General features: G+C 46.8%; 1 protein-coding gene across 23 annotated transcripts in view; it reads left to right on the forward strand.

The window, feature by feature from the left end:
* Positions 1-26,938, forward strand: part of zgc:110045 (uncharacterized protein LOC664755 homolog) — a 326,605-nt gene that overhangs the window by 256,200 nt on the left and 43,467 nt on the right. For 19 of the 23 annotated variants that reach the window (XM_038797701.1, XM_038797711.1, XM_038797691.1 and 16 more), the window contains 3 exons: positions 10,010-10,141; positions 21,898-22,026; positions 23,552-23,695. In XM_038797701.1, the coding sequence (XP_038653629.1) occupies positions 10,010-10,141; positions 21,898-22,026; positions 23,552-23,695 (405 nt within the window). The remainder of the gene's footprint in view (positions 1-10,009; positions 10,142-21,897; positions 22,027-23,551; positions 23,696-26,938) is intronic. The other 4 variants (XM_038797696.1, XM_038797694.1, XM_038797707.1 and 1 more) reach the window with 1 other exon arrangement.

Raw genomic sequence — 26,938 nt, forward strand, 5'->3', positions numbered from 1 at the left:
AACTTGGATAGAAGAGGGGCAGAAATGGTTGTTGGAGGTTCCTGGTTATAGATGTTTCAACAAGATTAGGGAGGATGGTAAAAGAGGTGGGGGGGTGGCATTGTTAATTAGAGATAGTATAACAGCTGCAGAAAGACAGTTCGAGGAGGATCTACCTACTGAGGTAATATGGGTTGAAGTCAGAAATAGGAAAGGAGCAGTCACCTTGTTGGGACTTTTCTGTAGGCCCCCCCAATAGCAGCAGGGATGTGGTGGAACAGATTGGGAAACAGATTTTGGAAAGGTGCAGAAGTCACAGGGTAGTAGTCATGGGCGACTTCAACTTCCCAAACATTGAGTGGAAACTCTTTAGATCAAATAGTTTGAATGGGGTGGTGTTTGTGCAGTGTGTCCAGGAAGCTTTTCTAACACAGGATGTAGATTGTCCGACCAGAGGGGAGGCCATATTGGATTTGATACTTTGTAATGAACCAGGGCAAGTGATAGATTTGTTAGTGGGGGAGCATTTTGGAGGTAGTGACCACAATTCTGTGACTTTCACTTTAGTAATGGAGAGGGATAGGTGCGTGTAACAGGGCAAGGTATACAATTGGGGGAAGGGTAAATACAATGCTGTCAGACAAGAATTGAAGTGCATAAGTTGGGAACATAGGCTGTCAGGGAAGGACACAAGTGAAATGTGGAAATTGTTCAAGGAAGAGGTACTACGTGGCAGAAGGAAAATAATGGGGATAAAGGGGTATTTTTCAGGATGGCAGCCAGTGACTAGTGGTGTGCCTCAGGGGTTGGTGCTGGGACCACAACTTTTCACAATATACATTAATGATCTGGAAGAATGAACTGAAGGCACTGATGCAAAGTTTGCAGATGATACAAAGTATTGCAGAGGGACAGGTAATATTGAGGAAGCAGGGGGACTTGAGGATGACTTGGACAGGCTAGGAGAGTGGGCAATGAAGTGGCAGACGCAATACAATGTAGAAAAGTATGAGGTCCATGCCTCCATTCCTCCTTCCAAAGTGCGAAAATGCTGAGGAAATCAGAAGCACAAAGTGACGTAGGAGTGTTGGTTCAAGATTCTCTTAAGGTTAACGTGCAGGTTCAGTCGGCAGTTAGGAAGGCAAATGCAATTTCGAGAGGGCTAGAATACAAGAGCATGGATGTACTTATGCGGGCTGTATAAGGCTCTAGTCAGACCCCATTTGAAGTAGTGTGAGCAGTTTGGGGACCCATATCAAAGGAGGGATCTGCTGGCATTGGAAAGGGTCCAGAGGAGGTTCACAAGTATGATCTCTGGAATTAAGAGTTTGTCATATGAGGAGTACAGTAAGAAGTCTTACAACACCAGGTTAAAGTCCAACATGTTTGTTTCAAACACTAGCTTTCGGAGCACTGCTCCTTCCTCAGGTGAATCACCGGAGGAAGGAGCAGTGCTCCGAAAGCTAGTATTTGAAACAAACATGTTGGACTTTAACCTGGTGTTGTAAGACTTCTTACTGTGCTCACCCCAGTCCAATGCCGGCATCTCCACATCATATGAGGAGTGGTTGAGGACTCTGGGTCTGTACTCATTGGAGTTTAGAAGGATGAGGGGTGGTATCTTATTGAAACCTACAGGATACTGCGTGGCCTGGATAGAGTGGGCGTTGAGAGGATGTTTTCACTACTAGGAAAAACTTCAGACTGAAGCGATGATCCTTTAAAACATAGATATGGAGGAATTTCTTCAGCCAGAAGGTGGTGAATCTATGGAACTCTTTGCTGCAGGAGACTGTGGAGGCCAAATCACTGAGTGTCTTTAAGACAGAGGTAGATGGGTTCTTAATTAATAAGGGGGTCAGGGGTTATGGGGAGAAGACAGGGGAATGGGGATAAGAAACGTATCAGCCATGATTGAAAGGTGGAGCAGACTCAATGGCCTAATTCTGCTCCTCGGTCTTATGGTCCAATTAAAAAAACATTTTTGATTCACAATGCTGTGATGGTGATATGCTTAAACATTTATTTTAGCAATTGACGTCATACACTCTATTCACAAATGCCAATTTATTGCTGAAGAAGCATAATGATATTTTATGATCATGGAAACTTATTACATTATTGGAATTGCCACTGAGCCTTCTAAAAGTGGTGTCTATGAACTGTGTAATAATTATTGGTTGAAAATTCATTTAACTCTGTGTAGTCTTTTTCCTTGCTTCTCTGAGGTTTTCTGATGCCAATAACAACAACTAACTTTTGTTAATCCTCCCCAAATTTGACTAACGTTTTCAATTGTTTTTTTCCTTGTGCTTTTCTGATGTTAAATATTAATGTACTCAATAATAACCAGGGGGGTTGGAGAATCGCCCGGGGCCGGTGTCAATCCCGCTCCTGCCGTGTCCCGAATTCTCCAACACCCGAGATTCGGCGGGGGCGGGAATCGCGCCGTGCTGGTCGGCGGGCCCCCCACAGCGATTCTCCGGCCCGCGATGGTCCGAAGTCCCGCCGCTGACAGGCTTCTCCTGCCGGCGTGGTTTAAACCACCTACCTGACCGGTGGCGCGGGCGGGCTCCGGGGTACTGGGGAGGGGCGCGCGGCGATCTGACCCCGGTGGGCGCCCCCACGGTGGTCTGGCCCGCGATCGGGGCCCACCGATCCGCGGACGGGCCTGTGCCGTGGATGCACTCTTTTCCTTTCGCCTTCGCCATGGTCTTCACCATGGCGGAGGCGGAAGAGACCCCCTCCCCTGCGCATGCGCCGGTGTGACGTCAGCAGCCGCTGACGCTCCGGCGCATGCGCGGACTTACGCCAGCCGGCGAAGTCCTTTTGGCCCTGGCTGGCATGGCGCGAAAGGCCGTTCACGCCAGCCGGCGGTGCGGGAACCACTCCGGCGCGGGCCTAGCCCCTCAATGTGAGGGCTTCGCCACTAAAGGTGCGGAGAATTCCGCACATTTGGGGCGGCCCGACGCCGGAGTGGTTCACGCCATTCCGACACGCCGTCAGCCCCCTGCCCCGCCGGGTAGGGGAGAATCCCGGCCCAGGTTTGTAATTGGAAATATTAGTGGCACGATCTAGCTGAATAGGGACATGCACCTGGGGCCTCCAATCTCCTTGGAGACCACCAAAGTGCCATTCCATCTGGACCCCATTTATGGAGGCCAGCACTAAACGGCGTCTCCCGAGGTCTCCAAGGCGAGGGAGTTCAATCCCACCCCTTGTTTAGATCTCGGAAATGCATATTAGAGTGAGACGAGCTGTCTCACTCTAATATTCAGATTTGGCAGAAACTGATACCGCCTACAATAGGCTTTTTGAGTGCAACATAACCGATCCCACCCAAAAGTTCTTTAACTGTAACCATAGAATTTCTTTCCAAAAAGGTGTCAGAAATATTGAACAGGGCTTGAAAATGGGTTCATGAAATCACAAGGTGAGATTAATTTGTGCTCATTGCTTTCGATGATCACAGCATGGAAACTTCATGTTGCCTGCCAATTTAAATGACACAACTTAAAGCCAATGCGCACCTCTTAAAATGAAAGTGGATTGTGACTGGAACGGGTGCTGGAAGTAGTTCTAAATGTGCTTTTAATAGATTGATATTTATTGTCACATGTACCAAAGTCCAGTGAAAAGTATTTTTCTGCAGCCAAGGGAATGTAAACATTACGTACATAGTAGACAAAAGAATAATCAACAGAGTACATTGACAATGGTACGTCAACAAATAGTGATTGGTTACAGTTCGGAACAAGGGCCAAACAAGAGACGCATAAGGCATTGTGAACAGATCAGTCCAAGGGAGAGTCATTGAGGAGTCTGGTAGCCAAGGGGAAAGAGCTGTTCCTATGTCTCGATGTGCGGGTCTTCAGACTTCTGTAGCTTCTGCCTGATAGAAGGGTCTGGAAGAGGGCAAAGCCTGGGTGTCAGGGGTCTCTTTCTGAGGCAGCGGGAGGTGTAGACAGAATCAATGGGAGGATGGGAAGCTTGTGTGATGGGTTGGGCTGAGATGACCACACTCTGCAGTTTCTTGCGATCTTGGACCAAGTAGTTGCCATACCAAGCTGTAATAGGATGCTCTCTATGGCACACCTGTAGAAGTTTGTGAGGATCGATGCAGGCATGCCGAATTTCTTTAGCTTCTGTAGGAAGACGAGATGTTGTTGGGCTTTTTTGACTGTTGCATCAATGTGAGTGGACCAGGACAGACTGTTGGTGATGGTGACCCCCAGGAACTTAAAGCTATCGGCCATCTCCACTTCGGAGTCACTGATGTAGATTGGGGGGGTGGTGAGTGTCGTGTTTCGCTTCCTGAAGTCGATGATCAGTTCCTTGGTCTTTCCGACATTTAGAGAGAGGTTGTTTTCAGTACACCAAGTGATATATCTCCCTTCTGTAGTCTGATTCGTCGTCGTTTGAGATGCGACTCACCACAGTCGTATCATCCGCAAACGTATAGATTGAATTGGAGTTAAATCATGCAACACAGTCATGTGTGTATAGGGAGTTAGATTTTGCTGTGGGGGAAAACCTGGTAATGGTACAATGTGAAAGATATTGGGCTCCAATATCTTCTGACAGTGCTTTGTGTTCATAGGACCCAGGCTGGATGGTGAAGCTAAAACCAAAGCACAGAGCTTTTCTTTAACGAGAGAGTTCATTCGAATTGTTCAGTCTCACAGCTCTCCTCTCATTCAACTCAGTACCTCAGCTATTCCCTCTTCTCTTTTGAAAACCCATAAGAAAAAAATGAACAAGGGTGAGAGCCCCAAATGGACACGATTCCCTATTATACTCTTTTTGAGAAAACAAAATCAATAAAATAAACAAATGAGAGGATGGTTATCCCTTATTTACACTCTTTAATAAAATCAATAATCAATAAAACAAAAATGATAGGGTGACAACACCAGGTAGGGCACTATAACAAAAATGAAATGTCAAAAAGGAAACGTAACTGTGTTACAACACCCTCGGCTAGTGCGCAGTCACTTCCAGCCCCACACAAGTGAATTGACTAATAATTCATACAAAAATTCCCGGAAGCTTTGGCCCTTGCTTGCCCAATAATTTACAGTTACCAGGTGTGTTAGTTGAAACACAATTACTGTTTAATTATAACAGAAATAAAGATGAAATATGCAGCAATTATAATGGAATAATGGCAAGCTCCCCTACTATCCGCCTTTAACGGCCCCAACCTCTACCCACTCACGCACGTGCACACACACACACACACACACACACACAAGACAAACAAACACAGAAGGGTGTAAAGGGGTAAAAAAATAATAAGGGTTAAGGTAAAAAGGTTAAGAGTCCGTGAGTTCAATGTTGAACTATTTGCTGCAAGCTTTCCTCACAGCATGCTGATCGAAGCTACATGTGTACAGCTGGTGATGGTCTTCGAGCAGAAACATTCATTCAGTACTCACAGGCAGCAGGATTTCTTCTGGAGCGACATGTTAGCCTTTATTAAACTAAGCCTTCAACTCAAAGGTCCACCTTTGAGTCTACCTCTCACTTAAGACTCATTGTCTTGCATCAAATCAGCTTCCAGCCAAGTTTTCATCTCCGTGCTTTGCAGTCTCACTAAAATGATATCCAGCCTGACTGGGGAAAGAGAATTTAGATTTTGAGAGCTATTTCATCATAGCAGCAAGAGAAAATCAAAGATGCTTCTTTCAGCTTCTGAACCAAGAGTGAAACTAAAATAATCCAACCCTACTGCGAATAGAGAAACATTTCGGAGAAATAAGAACCAATCACCACTGGTTACCGGCAAATCCTAGCATTTCGAGCCAGTTATTTGGCTGCCAGCTAAGTAAATCATACTGAGTGAGCAGCTTGAATTAAAGTTAAAGGCTATATCTCTCCTGCTTGAATTAAAGGCAAAGGCCCATTAATAACCCATGAATCAACATTCTAATTGCAAAAAATAAAAGAAAGGGAAAAATAAGGGAATAAACAGGGTTTAAACAGAAGGATGCTAACCCTCGCAGTGACCACCAGCTATGGAAGGCCTGAGGTATACCAGTGGAATTCCCTATTTATATGTGAGTCAATTCATTCCCACCACCTGTTTCTCTTAACATTAACATGACATTAAGGAACCTTAATAATGTAATTGATATATTGGGAGGCCTAGATACAGGAGGTGGAGAGTAGGAAGGATGTCATCCATCTACAGGGGACCAGGAAGTCCTCTGATCGAATTTTGTAAAGGGAGAAGGACCAGGCAACTCTCCCAGCCAATTCCAGGAGTCTAGCCAAGAACCCAGAAATACTGCCACAAGAATTCTAAAACCTCACATGCTCGGTCCAGGTCAGTGAATTACATCTTCAAATGGTATATCCCACCTATTAGTCCTTCAAGATGGGTGAGGTTGCAAGTTTGGAAGCTGTTGAAGCAGCCTTGGTGAATTACTGCAGTACATTTTGTAGGTGGTACACACTGCTGCCACTGTGCATCAGTGGTGGAGGTGTGGACATTGGATGTGGTGGATGGGGAATCATTCAAGCGGGCTGCTTTGTCCTGGATGGTGTTGAGCTTCTTGAGTGTCATTGGAGCTGTGCTCATCCAGGCAAGTGGCGAGTATTTCATCACATTCCTAATTTGTGCTTTGCAGATGGTCGGCAGGCTTTGGGGAGTCAGGAGGTGAGTTACTTTGCCACAGAATTCTCAGCGTCCATACTGTTCTTGTAGTCACAGTATTTATATGGCTGGTCCACTCAGTTTGTGGTCAACGGTAGCCCCCAGAATGTTAATAGTGGGGATTCAGTGATGAAAATGCTCTTGAATGTCAAGTGGAAATGGTTGGATTCTCTCTTGCTGCAGATGGTCGTTGCCTGGCACCTGTGTAGCGCAAATGTTACTTGTCACTTATAAGCCCAAGATATTGTCCAGGTCTTGCTGCATATGGACATGAACTACTTCAATCTCTGAGGAGTCTTGAATGGTACTGAACATTGTACAGTCATCAGCAAACATCCACACTTCTGACCTTATGATGGAAGGAAGATCGTTGATGAAGCAATTGAACATGTTTTGGCTGAGGACACTACCCCGAGGAACTCCTGCAGTGATGCCCTGGAGCTGAGATAATTGACCTCCAACAACCACAACCATCTTCCTTTGTGCTAGGTATGACTCCAACCAGCAAACAGCTTGCCTCCTGATTCCCATTGACTTATTGCTCGAGCTCCTTGATGCCATACTCGGTCAAATGTGATGTTGATGTCAAGGGTCGTCACTTTCAACTCACCTCTTGAGTTCAGCTCTTTTGTTCATGTTTGAACTAAGGCTGTAATGATATCAGTAATTTAGTGGCCCTGGCAAAACTCAGGAATGCACATACAACAAGCAATTATCAAGGTAACAGGCATGTTCATCTTTATTGCAAGTGTGTTGGAATGGAAGAACAAAGAAGTCTTGCTACAACTGTATATGGAATCCACAACATTAGGATACAGCCTCAGTATAATGGATCATTCATTAGGTTTGTGATGAGTAGACATTTCTTTACTCAGAGGATTATGAAGATGTGAAATTTTCTACCCACGAGAGTTGTTGACACTCCATTATTGAATATATTCAAAGCTGAGGTGAACATATTTTTATTCTCTCAGGTAAGGGATGAGGGGAACAGGTGGGAAAGTGGATGTGAGGCAGAAGATCAGCTATTGAACGGCAGAACAAGCTAAAGGGGCTTTATGGTCTATTCCTGCTCCTATTTCTTCTGTTCTTATATTCAAAGACGCACGTTCATCTGCCTGCTTCTCTCTGACAAGCAAGAATTAAATATACTCATCCCTCTTGGAATATAGAGGCTGAGTAATCTCCTTATTGCAATAGTGTAAACTGTAAAATGTTCCAACTGGGAGGAGTCAATAACAAACCACTTTCAGACACTGGCAATTTCTTCCATGTGCTGCTTTATGATTGCAGTAGATTGCAGATTTTAGTGGGGGTGTTGTGAGTGAAGTGGACATACCTGACAGACTGGGCTGGATTTTACACGGTGTTTTGGTTGTGCTCCTGGCTGAAATGTTGAAAGGGGGGTTCGCCCATGATCCCGATGGCTTTTTAAAATTAATTTACACGATGTTGGCATCTCTGGCTAAGTCAGCATTTATCGCCCATCCCTTGTTGCTCTTGAGAAGATGGTGGTGAGGTTCCTTCTTGAACTGCTACAGTCTCTGAGGCATAGGTATACCCACAGTATTGTTAGGGAGGGCATTCCAGGATTTTGACCCAGCGGCAGTGAAGGAACAGTATATATTTCCAAGTCAGGATGGTGAGTGACTTGGAGGACAACCTCCAGGAGTTTGTGCTCCCAGATATCTGCTGCCCTTGTCCACATAGATGGTAGCTTTTGTAGGTTTGGAAGCTTCCCCTCAGCTTAACACTAGGGAAGAGTTAATTGCTTTAAGGTGGGTATCCGCCGCTTTCTTCAGAAGGAGTTCCACCTTAAAAACTGCTAGCCAATTGGCTAGTCAGAGCTCTGTTCCTCCAGCAGCATCAACAGGGCTGGTAGCCACTGCTCAGACTACAGGCAGTCCCCAATGTTGGGGCCCAATAAAGTCCAGATTTAGGGGAAGCAGAGTTCAAGAAGGGAGGGTGAAAGAGGGATGACCTTGGGGGCGGGGGGAGGGGGGGGCAGCCTTCAATTGGTCCATGGGGCCCACAAAGGAGGATCTCCCTCACCTTTTCCGAACAACAGCCTGTTCGGCTAAAGCTTCTAGGCTACCTCTATGGCATGGGGAATCCCCTGCCACAGGTAAATTACTGGTAGTGGTAGGATGGGACACTTACATTGTCATTAATTAGCAACGTAAGGGCCTCAATAAGCCCAAAGGCAGGCAGGCCACCCAATGACTTCCCCACTCCTTTGGAAAATTTTAGAGAAGTCAGAGGCAGGCAGTTTGGTAGTGGGAAGGTTATTCATTGGAAATTACGTGCCCCCTGCCTTCAGATATGTTGCCGAGGAGCTTAAAATCCAGCACGCTGCTTCTTGCTGAGGTTCAGGCAGGAGAATGTCTTCCTGAACACTGGGTCGATGTAGTTTCCTGCTGCGAGTCCTTCTTCCCCCTCCTTTTCCTCATTCTTCAAGGAGCTTGTCCTACTCTGTGCAGCCTCTGCTCTTTCTCTTTGTCATGTTTTAGTCTCAGGGGAATGCCTACTACTACACCTGTATCTGGGAGAAAATGATTGTTCAGAATACTTGACGCTATTAAAATCTCCTTCAGTAGATTCCACACCGCTCCTTATAAACTTTAGCACTTCAATTAAGTCTCACATGCACCAAAAACGTCAGCAACAACTAATAAAAATCAATCAGAAACGAACCTGAAAATAGTTGTGGATACATTTAAATAGTGGTTGTGGGGTAGAGGGTGGTGGGGGAAAGGGGGGCAGCGGGGGAGATGCAGAGAGGGGTGGGGGCTGCAGGTGGAGTGTTGTTCCCTGCTGCTGAATGCATGTTCAGCTGTGTGAAATGAAGGGAAGGCATTAGTTGAAACATACAGCTCCAAAATTACAATGCTGGTGTCAAATCAGCATTACATGGAGATTAACGTCACAAGATGCTGTCGTGCATGATTCCAGTGAAGGCAAATGGCAATTGTCGTGCTTTAAAACGGTCGATAAATGATAAAATTTTGTGACTTTTCTTTCCAGATGAAACAAAGCAAAATTTTAATTATTTTTCATTCATAGTTCTCATTTGAATGTTGCCATGACTGAAATAATTGTACCATATTTATCACTATGAAATGTATTGCAAATATCTGAAGAACCCAGGTCTGCAACTCACGTCATCTGTTACTTTCCAGCATACATTATCTCTTGGTCATCGGTTTGAGATTCTGCAAGTATTCATTTTCCACAGAACCCACAATGAATTTCATGCCTGTTCTCCTTTATGGCGACTGTATTTGCTGTAATCCCATATATACTGAGCAGAGGATTAATGTTTAAATGGAATGGCAAATCCAAGACTAATTCTTACTGACATTGTTCTTGCAGGATATAAATGCTTCAATGACAAATAGTACAGTGACAAGTAAACCACCTGTGACATTACGTCTAGTAGTTCCAGCAAGCCAATGTGGTTCTCTCATCGGGAAAGGAGGTTCAAAGATCAAGGAAATCCGTGAGGTAACCCTGGAATTTAATATTTAATCTGAATAATTTTCGTACATGCTGTACTCAACATTATGGGAAAAATAACTGTATATTATGCACGTACCTGAATGACCAGCGTGCAATTGAGAATACTGATTTTAAATTAAATTCTTTCAATCTTTATATATTATAATGACAATGCATGGAATAAATTTTAATTTGTTTATCTTATTAAATGCCATTATCAAAACATTCTGATGGATATCATGGTCAGATATTCTACAATGTCCTTTAGAAATTTTATTATATTTAAAATGTTATTATATTTTCAATTTTTGTTTAGAAGGATGTCAAGTCCCTCGTTGAGTGAAACTAGATTATTTTAAAATTGTATTTCAAACAAATGTTAGCACTGAAAATATACACCAGCTTATGCAACAGCATGTGACAAAGATTTGCTTGGGTAGTTTATCAGATTTGATGTTCATCCTTGTGAATATAATTCACTGTATACGAATCAAAATATAAGAGAAAACCTGACTAGAAAAAATTGGCAGGGATCACAAATATCTCTGTAACCATCTATGCGAGATATAATGGAAATTTGGCAAAGTCACTGGCACTGCAATTCACTAGGGCAGCTTTTCCAGGTAGTGGGGATGACTTGTGGTCAGAGTGGAGTTTTAACTCTACAACCTGAGTGCTTTTTTTAAGCAGGTTTATCTGCTGGAGGTTAGCCTGATTGATGGACCTGGCTCCCTGTAGCCCAGGAGCAGATCGATTTCTGGTTGCTCCTGGTAGCGGGCTTGGTGGGTACAGTGAGGATTGAATTGACAGTGGAGAATTGGAAAGAAATGAGAGAAGTGGAGATTTCATGGGGATAGTGATCACAGAGTGAGGGGTCAGTCAGTGATCAGGGGGTGGGTGATGATTGCAGAAGCAGTTAGTGCTTGTGGGGGAGGTGGGTGATCACGGGGCAGCAGTCAATGATTGTGGAGGAGTGGCCGGTGACCGCGGGGATGTGATTGGTGATCATGGGGGGGGGGGGGGGGGGGGGGGGGGGGGGGGGGGGGGGGGGGCTGCCTGTAATAGTGGGAAGAATGGTCAATGATTGCGGGAAGAGTGGTGCGGTTGGTGCTTGGGGTTCAGTGATCAGGGGAGGGTAATTGATCAGGGAAGTCAGTTATCAGGGAGTATTTGGGGAGACAATTATCTGGTATCCAGTTTTCAGGGATCAGTGATTGGAGAATCAACGATTCGGGGAGCATCTTTGATGAGGGCGTGCCAGTGATTATGGGGAGGGGTTCATTTATTGGGAAGAGTCAGTGATTGAAGGGAACATCGGTCGTCAGGAGACAGTCAGTTATTACTGGGAGGGCCTGTGATTGGGGGAGGTTCAATAATTGATGAATGGTTGTCAGGGGTTATCAGTGATCAGGGGAGGGTTGGTAATTGAGGGGGTTCATAGGTCAGCAATCGTTTTTCCCCAAAGTGAATTTCCGATGCCCAGGAACATTGGATCAGGAGTATGCAATTTAGCCCTTTGAGCCTGATTCAATCAGATTGTGGTTGATTATCTACTTCAACATGACTTTCTCGTGCTATCCCCATATTCCTTGATATCATTAGTCTTTGGAAATCTACTGATCTCTGTCTTGAATGTACTCAATGCTGGAATTCTCCCGTGGTTGCGATTTCATTTTTCTGCCAGCAGCAGAACCCCGTCAACGGGTCTCACGGCGTCATGGGGTGATTACAATGGGAAATCCCATTGACAAATGGCGGGAAGATAGAATCCCGTTTCCAGTGAACAACGCGCCACCGAAAAACAAGTGGCTGAGGGTCTGGAGAATCGAGCGCACTGACTGAGCTTCCATATCCCTCTGGGTTAGATAATTCCAAAGATTCACCACCCTCTGAGAGAAGAAATTCCTCCTCATCTCAGTCCTGAATGGCCTGCTCCTTATTCTCAGATTATTTTACCTGGTTCTAGAATGGCCAGCCAGAGGAAACATCCTTCCCGCATCTAGCCCATTATGAATTTTCTATGTTTTAATCAGATCACTTCTTATTCTTCTAAACTCTAGAGAATACAGGCCTAGTCTCCCAATCTCTCTTCATAGAACAGCCCAGACATCCTGGGAATTGCCTGCTGAACCTTCGCTGCTCTCCCTCAATGACAAGTATATAATTTCTTAGGTAAGAGGAAAAACTGTACATAATATGCCAGGTGTGGTCGAACCAAGGTTTTATACCTGGCTTGTCCAAGGTAAAGTCCACAGGACAGATGCAAACCCCTCCACACTGTCCTGGAGGCAGTTTCCAGAGTCCCTGTCAACCAGCTGAGTTTCAATGCGAGGTTCTGCTTGGAGGTGCTGTTCCAATCATAGGCCGGTTCTCTTCTGCATTTTGTTACAGATAGGCTGACAGTGAGCCTGTCAGCAGTAAATGATGGAGCAAACCTAGAGGAAGTGGTAGCGTAGTGGTACTATTACTGGACTGGTAAACCAGAGACTGCGAGTAGTGCCCTGGGGACCCAGGTTTGAAGATGGTGAAATTTGAATTCAATAAAAATCTGGAATGAAAAGTCTAATGATGACCATGAAACCATTGTCGATTGTTGTAAAAACCCACCAGATTGACCAGTGTCCTTGAGGGAAAGAAATCTGCCATACTTGCCTGGTCTGGCCTGCAAGTGACTATGGACCCACAGCAATGTGGTTGACACTTAACTGCCCCTTCGAGGGCAATTAGATTTGGGCAATAAATGCTGGCACAGCCTGTGATGCCCACATCCCATGAACGAATAAAAAAAACAACCTCTGATTGGTGGAGCAGTAAACATTGGTATTGGCAAGTGTGCTAAAGGCTGAGGGCTGAGAGAGGTGGAAGTACAGTGGGGCTGGAGCTCAGGTGGTCATTGTATGGCGGGTCTGGAGCCCCGGAGGCTAAGCAGTGGGAGACCGGAGCCCGGGGAGACATGCAGGATCCTGGAGCGTAAGGTCTTGAGTGAGTGTCTGACAGAGTGAGTGTGTGGGAGTGACTGTGTGGGAGGGAGTGACTGAAATGGGGGGGGGGGGGGGGGGGGGGGGGGGGGGGGGGGGTGTGAATCTGCATTATGCCCAGTCTCATTTTTCTCACTCATTCTCACCGCCACATACCAACACGCATGCATGCACCCACACTCTTCCACCCACATACACTGACCCACTAACTTTCTCATCAATTTTATTGCTTTTTAGTTCAACAATATTGCTGTGACGTTGCTTTTTGTTCAGCAATTGTTTCTTCCATTAAAACGGTAACTGTTTCTGAAATTCAATTTATTATTGTGCCAAACCTTGGGTGCGATTTAATGGAAATGAACGCCCTGCCAAGGTCACGCTTCGGCTCATTTCCTGCACCATGGCCTCCGGTCCTCCCCAATGCCCCAACTTTCCAACTAAAGGGTCCTCAAGCTCCCCGCACCCCACCTCATAAGAGCAGGGCAACCCTGGCCTGATCCACAGCACGGGAAAAATATCACCTGGGCACCCTGATCGCCTGGGAGACACCCCCAAGAGACAGTCCAAGTTTGTGGAGACAAATTCAAAATGGCACCCAATGGCATCTCCAAGGTTAGGTCTGCGCCTCTCATCTTTCTGAAAGTTGCTCATCGGCCCTTGAGAGAGAAAAATATGCAAATGTGTCCCCACCAAAAAAAAAGTTTGGGCAAGCCTGTTCTATACAGTTGAAGCAAGACATGATTATTCCTGTAGTCAATCCTTCTTGAAGGCCAACACATCATTTGCCTTCTTAATTGCTTGTTGAACCCAGGGCCGGCCCAAGTCACCGGCAACTCGGGCAGTCGCCCGGGGCGCCATGTGCTAGGGGGCGCCAGACTCGGGTCCCGCGCATGCGCAGTTGGGCCGGTGCCAAATGCGCATGCGCGGTGGCTGCCCTCCCCCAGGGCGGCCCCCTCTGCCCCCCCCTCGGCCCCGTGCCTCGGGCCCGCCCACCCCGCCTCGGGCTCGGCCCCCCCCCCGCCCCGGGCTCGGCCCCCCCCCCCCCCGCCTCGGCTCGGCCCCCCGCCTTGGCCCCCCCCCCGCCTTGGGCTCGGCCCCACCCCCCCCCGCCTCGGGCTCGCCCCCCCCCCCCCGCCTCGGGCTCGGCCCCCCCCGCCTCGGGCTCGGCCCCCCCGCCTCGGGCTCGGCCCCCCCGCCTCGGCCGCCCCCCCCCCCGCCTCGCACCCCCCCCCGGCCCTCAGCCCCCCCCCCCCCCCCGCCCCCCCCCCGCCTCGGCCCCCCCCCCCCGCCTCGGCCCCCCCCCGCCTCGGCCCCCCCCCTCCCCGCCTCGCCCCCCCCCCTTCCCAGCCTCGCCCCCCCCCCCCCCCCCCCCCCCCCCCGCCTCGGACTCGGCCCTCCCAACCTCGGGCTCGGCCCCGCCCCTCGGCTCGGCCGCGGCCCCGGCCCCCCCCCCGGCCCCGCCCCCCCCTGGCCCCGCCCCCCCCCCCCCCCCCCCCCCTCGGCCCCCCCCCCCTCGGCCCGGCCCCCCCCCTCGGCCTCGGCCCCCCCCTCGACCCCGCCCCCCCGACCCCGCCCCCTACCCCCCCCACTCCCCGAAGGGCGCCGAAGTTCAGCTTGCCCGGGGCGCCAGCAACCCTAGGGCCGGCGCTGGTTGAACCAGCATGTTAGCGTTCAGTGACTCATGAAGAAGGACATCCAGGGCCCTTTGAACATCAAAACCTTCCAGTCTCTCATCATTTAAGAAATACTCTGCACCTCTGTTCCTCTTACCATAGTGAATAACATCTTATCTGCCATATTCTTGTGCACTCACTAAGCCTGTCTAAATTCCCTTGAAGCCTTTTTGCACCTTTCTCACAACGTAGATTTCCACCTAATCTTGTGTCATCAGAAACCTTGGAAATGTTACATTTACTATCCAAATCATTGATATAGATTATGAACAGCTGGCGCCCAGGTTCTGATCCTTGCAGGCCCCCACGAGTCACAGTCTGCCAACCTGAAAATTACCTATTCATTCCTGCTCTGTTTTCTGTCTATCAATCAATCCTCAGTCCACGCCAGAAAATTGCCCCCATGCCATGTGCTCTAATTTGGGATGTTATCAAAAGCCTTCTGAAAATTTAAATACACCACATCCATAGGTTTCCCTGATTCTATACCGGTACTAACATCCTCAGAAAGCTCCAATTGGTTTGTCAAGCATAATTTTGTTTTATTAAATCCATGTTCTGTGAGCTGGCAAGATGGCACAGTGGTCAGCACTGCTGCCTCACGGCGCCAAGGACCCAGGTTTCATCCCGGTCCCGGGTCACTGTCCGTGTGGAGTTTGCACATTCTCCTCATGTCTTCGTGGGTCTCACCCCCACAACCCAAAGATTTTCAGGGTAGATGGATTGGCCACGCTAAATTGCCCCTTAATTGGAAAAAAGAATTGGGTACTCTAAATGTATTTTAAAAATCCATGTTTGTGCGATCAGATCATTATTTTCTAAAAGTCCAGGTAGCACATCCTTTTATATAGATTGTGGTATTTTCTCTGCTACTGACGTCAGGAAACCTGGTCTGGCCATTGTTAGTGCTGAGAGGGAGAGACAAAATCTGAGGCATGGCAACCTCATTGAAATGTTTCGATGAGCAATTGCCTCCTGGTAGTGGGTTTGTTGCCTGTATCCCCCACCCTCTATCACACTCCAGCTCCCACATCTGTTAAAACCACAAGGAGGGTTGAGGGACGTTATGTTCAGGTTTGCATTTTTTCCATACTGTCTCGGCTAAGACAGGGTGCAAAATAAATACTTGCCTACATCACCTGGACTGCTGTATAAAATTATAATTTAAAAAAAAAATGGACCAGAATGTCTGTGGCTAGCTGTGACTCATTGCAGAGTAAGTGGACACTGTGGGCAACGAGGAAGCACTGCCAGGGGCCCACTGATGCTCGGAAAGATCCCCCTACCTAGGCCCACTTCCCCAATCCTTTCCCTGTAGCCCAACCTAACCTGCATATCTATGGACACTAGGGGGTCAATTTTAGCATGGCCAATCCACCTAAACGTCACATCTTTGGGCTGTGGGAAGAAACCAGAGCGTCCAGAGGAAACCCACTCAGACACAGGGAGAACGTACAAACTCCACACAGTCACCCAAGGTTGGAATCAAACCCGGGTCCCTGGAACTGTGAGGCACTAGTGTTAACCACTGCCGCTTATCTTTGGTGGAAGAATTCATCACTGCAGTGTCTGCAGCAAAATCATACACCAGTTTGTGAAGAATGAGTTTCTAATTTTGTTTCACAAAGCAGTTGGAGGAAATCTCCCCTCTCCTTCTCCACAGCTAACTTGTCAATTTAGTCAATATAGAATTATAGGCAATTTTATGTGTGCTCCTGCTTCAACTAAAATTTGATTGCAAACTCAATTCAACCAGTAGAAAGAAGAGAATTTCTTCCATCAATCAAATCTCAATTTGATTCAAATCCTAGAATTGAAAGGACAGTGTTCTCACCAACACCATAATTAGTTAATCTAGCTTCATGACCGTTGAAAATTCTTACAATGAGTTATTGTAGGCACTGCCTTCTTCTTTACCAATACTGAGCATTGTATTCGGTCTTTATAAGTATATGGAAGGTTCATATAGGCAAGGAAATCAAAGGTTCCAAGACAGACAGGATAGTCAGAAGCTTTTCCCCAGGGTTGAAAAGTCAATTACTAGGGAACAGTGGCCGGGATTCACCAAAATCTAAGCCAAGTGTTGACGCCGGCGTATACACCGGAGTGGTGTACGACGGCATCAACGGGTCTCCTGGCCCAGCAATTCAGCGGTCTTCAGGGGCCAGCATGGCGTTGGAGTGCTGCGCGCTGCTCCAGTTCCGAAAGGGGGCCCTGCACGGCCGGCACGGGTCCACGCATGTGCGCGATGGCCATCTCTGCACCGGCGCATTTGCGTGTTTGCTGGTGCTGCACAATATGGCGGAGACCTATAGTGGGCCTGCGTGGAAGGGAGTAGGCCCCCTCCGAATTGCGGGCGCCCACCGATTGGAAGCCCCCAATCGCGAGCCTCCCCGGAGACAGATCCCCCTGCCCCCCCCCCCCCCCCCCCCCCCCCCCCCCCCCCCAACCAGGACGTCCAGCGTGGGTCCAAGCTCCCACCAGGTGGTACCAGGTTGGAACCACGGCGGCGGGATTCGGCGGAATTTAGCGGGAGTTCAATCGGTCGACCGCGGAGAATCACCGAAGCGGCCCCCGACCAGCGCCGCGGTGACCACGCGGGCAGGATTGGCGCCGATTCTCCGGTTGCCGGTGCAGGCTTAGAGAACCCGCCCAATATGTTTAGGGTTCGAGGGGCAAAGTTTGGAGGAGTTGTGTAAGTTACAGAATGTAGTGGGCGCCTAGAACCCGCTGCCGGAGGACATGGTGGAAGCAGGTATAATAGTGACATTTAAGGGGTGTCTTGATAAATACATGAATAGGATGGGAACAGAGTGATACAGGATCTGGAAATGTAAAAGGTTTTAGGTTAGACAGGCAGCATGGTCAGCGCAGGCTTGGGGGGCAAAAGGGCCTGTTGCTGTGTTGTACTTTTCTTTGTCCTTTGTTGTTCTTTGTTCTCAGAGGTAGGTGGGATTGTGGAACTCGAAACACAAACATATCTGCCATGATCTTATTGAAAGGTGGAGCATGCTCGGTGGCTGAATAGCTTATTTCTGCTCCTCTTTCTTATGTTTGTTCTGTGAAATTAATTTTCATGAATATTGTAGTAGCACCAGATAATCAAGTATTCCTTTAAAATTCTACACATATCTAACCATCTTTGAGTATCAGTGACATCAATGCAATTGTCATGCTCAGTACAAGCTTGAGGATATTGAATATTATGAGTTAAAATCATACTTTGTGAAAGTTTGTTAAGATCGTTGCAACTTAACAGGTGACAATTGACATTTAAAACTGTGGGCAGTGCTCAATTCTGAGGCTAATGTTTTAAGAATGGGCCTGACTAAGGGTGATTCGCAGCCACTTATGATCTCATTAGTTAAGATGTGGAGATGCCAGCGTTGGACTGGGGTGAACACAGTAAGAAGTCTTACAACACTAGGTTAAAGTCCAACGGGTTTGTTTCGAATCACTAGCTTTCGGAGCACTGCTCCTTCCTCAGGTGAATGTGAATGTTCACCTGACGAAAGAGCAGTGCTCTGAAAGGTGGTGATTCGAAACAAACCTGTTGGACTTTAACATGCTGTTGTAAGACTTCTTACTGTGCTCATTATTTAAGGATCAACCAGTGTTTGAGGAATAATGGATCTCCAGACTGATGGACTCAGAGTGCCATATTGAACAATGGAAACTATTTGAGCACAAGTTTGAACGAAGATAAATGGCCATTGTCAACTGTTATGATATTGCCATGGTCTGGATCCCAGAGATGTTAAAGCTGCAGTCATGTGACTGAAATTAACTGTCAGCGACTGCAATATAATACAACTGGGAGAAGGAAAATCTGTGTGCAAGTGAGAAACATCTGAAACAGCTGAACCATCAGAGCTGAAAGTCTTCTATAGCAGCCAAAGTACTGTTCTTAGGCCAGCTTCCAAGACCACTTGAGAAACAACCTCCTGGCTATTTGTCCACGAGAGACTTCACAGCCTTTTTTCTAAAACTGCAATGAGAGTATCAACTCAACCCAGTAGACATCAGGCCTGCATCGATATAAAGACCGAGTTATAACTTCCATTTTCTAATTATGGCTTTAACTTCATCTGTAACAATTTTTTGCTTATGTGTGTTATTGTCAGTGAGATGAGGGATTGAGACACTCAGTGGAACTTTTCCATCTGGGACAAAGTCCCGTGGTGGAGCGGGAAGGGGATTGTTTCCTGCTGCGGAGGCCGACAGGAAACCACACCATTTATTCTGGCCCCTAATTAATTATGTATCTGTGTGTTTAGTGTTATATTCCTTGGCAGGGCAGGTTTGATTGCATGCACCCATCATATTTGGGTGCCATATTTAAAAGGCAGCCAACGTTACTGACCCGGCATTGAAGAAAGAAGGTGGAGATCCTGAAGAAAGAAGATAGATATCCAGGAACACTCTGAGGCTGGAAGATGGACATCCTCAATGATGCTGAAGCTGGAAGATCCACCTGATAAATGTTCCCTCCATCCCCAGGGTTCAGGCAAGCTACTATCCTGGACTGACCTGATTAACACTACACCCCTGTATGCTTCACCAAATGCTGCTGTTTAGGTAGTTACATTGTGTACCTTGTGTTGCCCTCTTACGTGTTTCTTTTATTTTATTTTATTTTCATGTACTTAATGATCTGTTTTGATTTGATTTATTATTGTCACATGTATTAGTATACAGTGAAAAGTATTTTATCTTGCATGCTGTACAAACAATGCATACCGTACATAGGGAACGAAGGAGAGACTGCAGAATGTAATGTTACAGTTATAGCAAGGTGTAGAGAAAATATCAACTTAGTACGAGGTAGGTCCATTCAAACGTCTGATGGCAGTATGGAAGAATCTGTTCTTGAGTTGGTTGGTACGTGACCTCAAACGTTGGTATCTTTTTCCTGACGGAAGAAGGTTGAAGAGAGTATGTCCGGGGTGCATGGGGTCCTTAATTATGCTGGCTGCCTTTCTGAGGCAGCGGGAATTATAGATAGAGTCAATGGATGGGAGGCTGGTCTGCGTGATGGACTGGGCTACGTTCACGACCTTTTGTAGTTTCTTGCGCTGCTCGCAGAAAAGTACTTTTCACTGTACCTCGGTACACGTGACAATAAACAAAATCCAAATCCAAATCCCGAACTCTGGAGGTGGCCCCAGGCCGTCTCCAAGTAAATCCTGAATTCTGCATGCCACATTGTTTCTGATGTATTCTGGACCAGAGAGTTTTCCTGATGGCGTCTGAGATAATCTGGCGTGGGTGGAAGATTCCAGATGGGCCTTTATCTGCATCCCATCAACGGGATGCAAATAAATTTGACGCCAGCCACCAGCCAGTGTGCACCAGTGGAAGTTCCCGCATGAAATTCAAGCCGGCACAAAACTGATTTTTGGACCACCTGCCAAATTTTACCCACACTCACCTTTGAATCCACCGGCGGGGGGGGGGCATAGGAGAATTCCACCCATTGTATTCAAACCAGAGTAAGTGTGGGATAACAGCCTTTATTTTTTAAAATCCCAAAAAACACTCTGATGGAAAGGAAATACACATATTTTACACACTAACATAATGATTACAGACAGCAAGGGATCACACAAATCGGGTCCATAACTCTATTCACCTCTGCCACAGAAATATATGAACAGGGGCTGTTTAGCACACTGGGCTAAATCGCTGGCTTTGAAAGCAGACCAAGGCAGGCCAGCAGCACGGTTCGATTCCCGTAACAGCCTCCCCGAACAGGCGCCGGAATGTGGCGACTAGGGTTTTTTCACAGTAACTTCATTGAAGCCTACTCGTGACAATAAGTGATTTTCATTTTTTTTTTGGGCAGCAGGGTAGCATGGTGGTTAGCATAAATGCTTCACAGCTCCAGGGTCCCAGGTTCGATTCCCGGCTGGGTCACTGTCTGTGTGGAGTCTGCACGTCCTCCCCCTGTGTGCGTGGGTTTCCTCCGGGTGCTCCGGTTTCCTCCCACAGTCCAAAGATGTGCGGGTTAGGTGGATTGGCCATGCTAAATTGCCCGTAGTGTCCTAATAAAAAAAAAAGTAAGGTTAAGGGGGGGGTTGTTGGGTTACGGGTATAGGGTGGATACGTGGGTTTGAGTAGGGTGATCATGGCTCGGCTCAACATTGAGGGCCGAAGGGCCTGTTCTGTGCTGTACTGTTCTATGTTCTATGTTAACCCATTCATAGATGCCCTGAAAGTGTAGTCATGGTAAGTATGTGATACAATATAGTTAAAGATGTTACAGGCAATTTTACCATTTTATATTAGATACTATGTTGCATTTTTTATTGTGTTATATTAAATATTCATTATTGATATTAGCGTTCATAGATCATGGATCGGGTTATATTCCTTATTCAACAAAGTTCACTAAGATTTTAAATTTAGTCAATTTGCACTGTAGCCAAGGCATAGTTAAAATCCTACAAGATTTCACTTTTGACAAATGCAATCTTGAGGAATTTGTTGCCAAGCCAAAAGGAATGCTGCCATGCTTTATTGTATCTCTTAAAGAATATCATGATAGTGGTTCTATAATCTTTATGATCTAACATTTGTTTAAGACATTGTGCCAAACCTTACAAATATAGGGTATAATAAATACATGCGTAACTCAATAAATAATATTCCTATTCAGAATCATTCTGGGGAAAAGGTGTTTGAAATTATATTGTGTAGTACCCTCAATAACGACGCAAGTGAGTAGAATGGTAAAGATGGCTTTGATAAGCTAAGAACTAGCCTGATGCCGAGACGGGTGCTTACTGGGTGCCGCCTACAGGGCAGCCCCTTATATACGACTCCCTGGTGGGCAGAGCCGGAGGCGGAGTCCCCCAGGGTTCCAAGCCCAGTCTTAAAGGGGACATCACCTTACATGATGATAAGGGTACAGTAACACAGTAACCATTCATCACATATTGCTTGTGTTATTGAATGTGTTCAGTGCTAAGTCATTAGAAAATCAGTCATTACAAATGTTATGGAAATATTTAATGTGTACTTTTTAATCAGTGGATTCAAATTGTCATTCAATTTCTTTCTGCTATATCTATGGAAGCATAAATATGCTTTTACTCTTCTTTGTTTATAGACCACAGGGGCCCAGGTGCAGGTAGCAGGTGATATGCTTCCAAACTCCACTGAACGCGCAGTAACTATTTCTGGCACACCAGATGCCATCATTCAATGTGTAAAACAAATCTGTGTGGTGATGCTGGAGGTATGACATTTGGAGAAAGATGCAAACCGTATCCTTACATTAGAATTTTTCAGTTACTAGCTAGAATAATAGTAATTATACAATTAAAATGTTTTCGGTCATGGGAATGAATTACTAAAAGATTATAAGCGTGATTTAACAGAAATATTTCAAAGTGTCATTTGTGGCGGGTTTTGCTGGGAGTTTCCTGCCGGCTCTGTCAGCGAGCTCCCCAACATTATCTAACCAGAATTTGTCAATATTTTGGGCTGTGGGGAGTTTCTCACTGGTTTAGCCCAGATTTGGGGCGGGATTTACCAGCTGTTCACACCAGTGGGAAATTACAGTCCCACGCCGACGCACGGGTTTCCCGGCAACGAGGGGTGCTGTCAATTAGAAATCCCATTGACGACGATGGGACCGATAGATCCCACTGGCGGGCTGCCTCGTCCACCAAAAAACACATGGTGGGGCGGTGGGAAAATCCCGCCCTTAGCATTGTTTTCATCACTGGGGAGCTGAACTCACTGGCCAGACCGGCTCCTCCGAGATCAGGCCACTACTTTGAAAGGCTGCCCTGATCTCTAAGTGAGCTTATGGGAGCCCCACATCCTCTACCCATGGGCAATGTAAACTCCACTCATCTAGGCCATGCCCCACATTCCCTCAAGTGAGTACACCCCACTATGGGGTTGCTGAATGCCTGCCCTTTCAGTCCCACCTTCCAGGACCCACACCCTTCATCCCCCTGATCTTCCAGAGGCCCTTTCATACCCGCCCTGCACCACCCCCCATCCTTTATACCCATCCCCCACCCTTCTTTCATGGGCATGGACCCCCTCAGGTCCTGAGCCTTGGCAATGCTAACCTGGCACCTGGGCAGCCTAGCTCTTCCACCCTGGGAGTGCTCCTGCTGGCATTGCAGTGCCACCGGGCAGTTCCAAGGTGCCCACATTTCAGTGCCCACCCTGCACTAACCCTGGCCATCGAGGGGCCTCCGATAGCCCTGGAGACCCCCACAGGTGCCCTTCTGCCTGATCCATGTTTGTGTGGACCAGTACTGAACAGTGCCCCGCTGGGCACTCCCTGGGGAGGCCATGAGATAGCGGGAGGCCATTCGATTGGGGGTCCTTCCAGTTAACGATATGGAGATTGGACTTAATTGATGATTATTGGTTTCTCGCCATGTCTGGATGCGATCTGGATCATGCCAACGGGAGCGGGCTGATTAGATCGGAAACTGATCAGCGCCTGCCGCAGATTCCAATTTGGGCCTCCCCCGCGATATAACTGGCTCGCCCCAATCTGCACCCGGCATAACCCAGCCGTTAAATTACGCTCTATATATCTTATTGGTAAATTAATCTGTTAAATCATAAAATTAATCTCAAATTGTTAGTAATGTATATGAAGAACTGTGATGTGGGAGTTAATGCTTCAAATTCTTTTACGAAACCAGTTACAAAAACAAGAAAACTCCTTTCAGTTTAGTAAGAAGATATGTAAGTAAAATATTGCTCTATCGTTTTATGTTCCTTGTCTATAGTCCCCACCCAAAGGCGCTACCATTCCCTATCGCCCAAAGCCTGCCTCTGCACCCGTCATTTTTGCAGGTGGCCAGGTAAGAGCAGACACCATTTTGGCTTCCGCAGGAAACCACAGCGTCTTGGCCCACCATCAGCCAGCACCTGTTAGTTTTTCAAATTTTTTTCTGTCTTGTATTAATTACTAGAAACTTAGTGTGCCATATCTTATTTATGCAGGGGGTGACTAATATCTTACCATCTGCTAATAATTCTAATTATTCTCCATTTTCCCTGATGCTGCATCAGGTTGAATTTATTTGACAGTTTTTAACATAATATTGAGATGGCTTTCGTATTATGTATTCAATTAATAAATTTTGACTTTCTATATTGGTCTTCCCCTACCTCAAATAATGATTTGGTTAGATTGCAAAGCAAGAACTCTAAAGTATTGCATGCCATATTATCTTACTCAGTTACTTTTAAAATATTTTATACAAAGCTTTATGTTTGAATTTTGAGGAATTGATTGCCCTTATATATTTGGCATATTTCATTACATGTCAACCGTTTCAGTGATTAAAGTATGTGTCATTGCTTCAAAGTAAACAGCAGAGTACCTAGCAATGGATATTGTTACTTGATTTTCCTCCTGGGGCTGGGAAACGGATGTCAGGATTGTTCCCTTCCCAAAAGGAAGCATCTTTTCTGGGTGAAGTGTTAATTAGCTAGTGTGACTTGGGCAGCCAATCCACAGGGGGATTGAAGGCCGTACAGACAAACAGCAGGCCTGATTTAAGTCCACAATGACAGCCCTTACTGTGGCTGCCATTTCCCTGCATTACTTTCTGAAATATACACGGAAGAGGAGAGGGAAAGGACTGGAACCAGGGTTGGACTGCCTCTCGTTTTTTTGGTAGTGTCCTGGAAGTTTTCTTTTGAGGCAGTTAGGGAGAGGAGGGAGGTCCTCTTCCCAGAGGGTAGCACCCTCCCAGACCAAAGAGGCCTTGGATAAAGTTTGCCAACACAATACGCAGATGGAATGTGGTGCACGACAACTGTGTCCAGTGTAGGAATTGTATGCATTGCAGAACCCTCAGGACATTATCACCCTCCAGCACACACTGTGGCTGAAGAACCTCAGGGTGCACATTGCTCCTGAATAGGGTGGAATGTATGTTCAGATTACTTACTGACCCATCAGAAAGTCTCCAGAGCTATAGGGGTATATTTTCCGATCCCGCACATTGTGGGAATCATTACAGGCAGGATGGACAATTAATGGACCATTAAATTGTCTACTAACCTCAGGCAGGAATTTCCTGTCTCTGGGCAGGCAGGACCGGAGAATCCCTCCTACAGCGTTGCTGAGGACCTACTGGCAACGAGTCATGCACTGACATTGACATAGAGGCCATCAGTTTCCGATGCCTCTCTGTTTTCTCCTGTCAGTAGAAATGGACATATAATGCTCAAGAGAGGGCCCAGACATGAGAAGGAGTTCCCTACCTGTCCATCCTCCACACAATGGAAGAAGGAGTGATGAAGATCATCAGGGCCGCTGATGAAGAGAATGTCAAGGAAGGCAAGATGGACATCCCTGGTGGGAAATTGTGAAGAGAAACTGGAATTACTTTACTGAGGGGGTGCAGAGTACTTCAGCCTCTCCAACAACATGTGGGAAACTCTGCCATAATGGGAAGCCTCAGCACTGCAGAGGCCTCTGCTCTCCCTAACTAACTCTCATCATTTCTTGTGCCTCTCACGGGTGCTGACGTCAAACTTCTAAGACCAACTCTTTCACTGGGCCAAGTGCTGACAGAACAGAGCTCTAAACAAACTAAAATACCTTCCAAGCGCACCCGCCACCAGCATAAATACATTCACACCAGTGGCTCTTTGCACATAATTAGATACGGTGACACTTGATGAGGAGCATGTCACAAGCATGCAGGAGAAGATGACAGTAGCAGAGGCAACTGTGGCAGTCCTCTTAGAGGATGGAGGATAGACACAGCCATGCTCAGCTGGACACAGATGTAGAGTCTCGGGAGTCATAGGAAAGGAGGCTCTAAATGGGTCTGTGGCAACAGATGTGGTCTCACATGTTGCAGGATTGGAGGAATCCATTCAGCTCACATTCACTGTGGCTCAAGGCTTTAAGAATGTGGTTAGTCTTGTGGGGAGCCATGAAGAGCAGCATTTGGAGTGTGTGCAGGGCTTGTGCACTGACAGACACATGGTGCATCCACTCTATGTAGCCTAGACCTTCAGTGGCGCAGACGGCACAAGGGTGTTTGGAGGGATGCCAGTTGTGCCCCAACTGGTGCTCCCCTCCAGCCACCCAGAGCACCAACTAAGAGCTGAGGCAGTCACCAAGGAGGATGCCACTCCTCATGCATCATCATCATCTCCTGAGGCCCTCTGACCTAGGGAGTATCTGTGCAGTAGGGCTCAGTGGAGAGACTATCTCTGCAACGATGCAGCCGCAGAGTCTCTGGAGTTTCATCCGAACAATCAAGAGTGCCTGTACAGTGAGGACAATCACAACGGGCATTTCAGTCACAAGCAGGGACAAGTGATCAGGATGCCTGTAATGCTCCAAGGCCACAAGGGAAGCACAATGTTAAAGGTGGAGATGTCAAATGCCACCACATTGGGAAGAGCAATAGTGGGTCATTTTGTTGTCGAATATAATAATGCAGTTTTTATTTTTTTGAGTATCACGTATGTACTGATACATGAAGACAGATGTATGAGCCTTTTTTTATAATGAAGGTATAGGAAAAGAAGGAAGAAGTGATGAAGGGGAGCAAAGGTCAGATGATTCCTGACATTAATGACATTGTGATGAGACCCTTGAGTCCCATGCCAGCCCCACACTGTGCAGTCTTGGCACCCCAGTGTTCTGCATCTTCTTCTTCCTCTTCTTCCACCTCCTAACACTCCTCTTTCACTAATGATCTGTGTCCATCTAGTACTTCACCCTCTTCAAGGTCTATGTGTCACTGAAAGATCATGTTATGGAGAAGGAAGCACAAGACCAACATGTATAAATGTACTCTAGGGCCTACCCGACTTGTCCAGGCACCAAAATCTCCTTTTGAGAAGCTGATGGCCTGCTCAATGGTTCCCATAGAGAGAAGATGGCTGTGATTGTAGCATGCCTTGCTTCTATCTCAGCCTCTCATAAAGGGGTAAGTAGTCTTCACTTCAAGGGGGTGGAGTGAAGGATTGTAGCTGTCTTGACTGCTGAATTTTGATGAGGCATGATAGCAGCCATGACAGTGAGCGCATACAAGCAGGAATCTCTTGTTGATTGTTGGAGTGGGAACTCTTCCTTTAGATGAATATCACTGGGCATTCATAGAATCATAGAATTTACAATGCAGAAGGAGGCCATTGGC

Source organism: Scyliorhinus canicula, chromosome 5, assembly GCF_902713615.1.
Source record: "Scyliorhinus canicula chromosome 5, sScyCan1.1, whole genome shotgun sequence".
Lineage (NCBI taxonomy): Eukaryota > Metazoa > Chordata > Chondrichthyes > Carcharhiniformes > Scyliorhinidae > Scyliorhinus > Scyliorhinus canicula.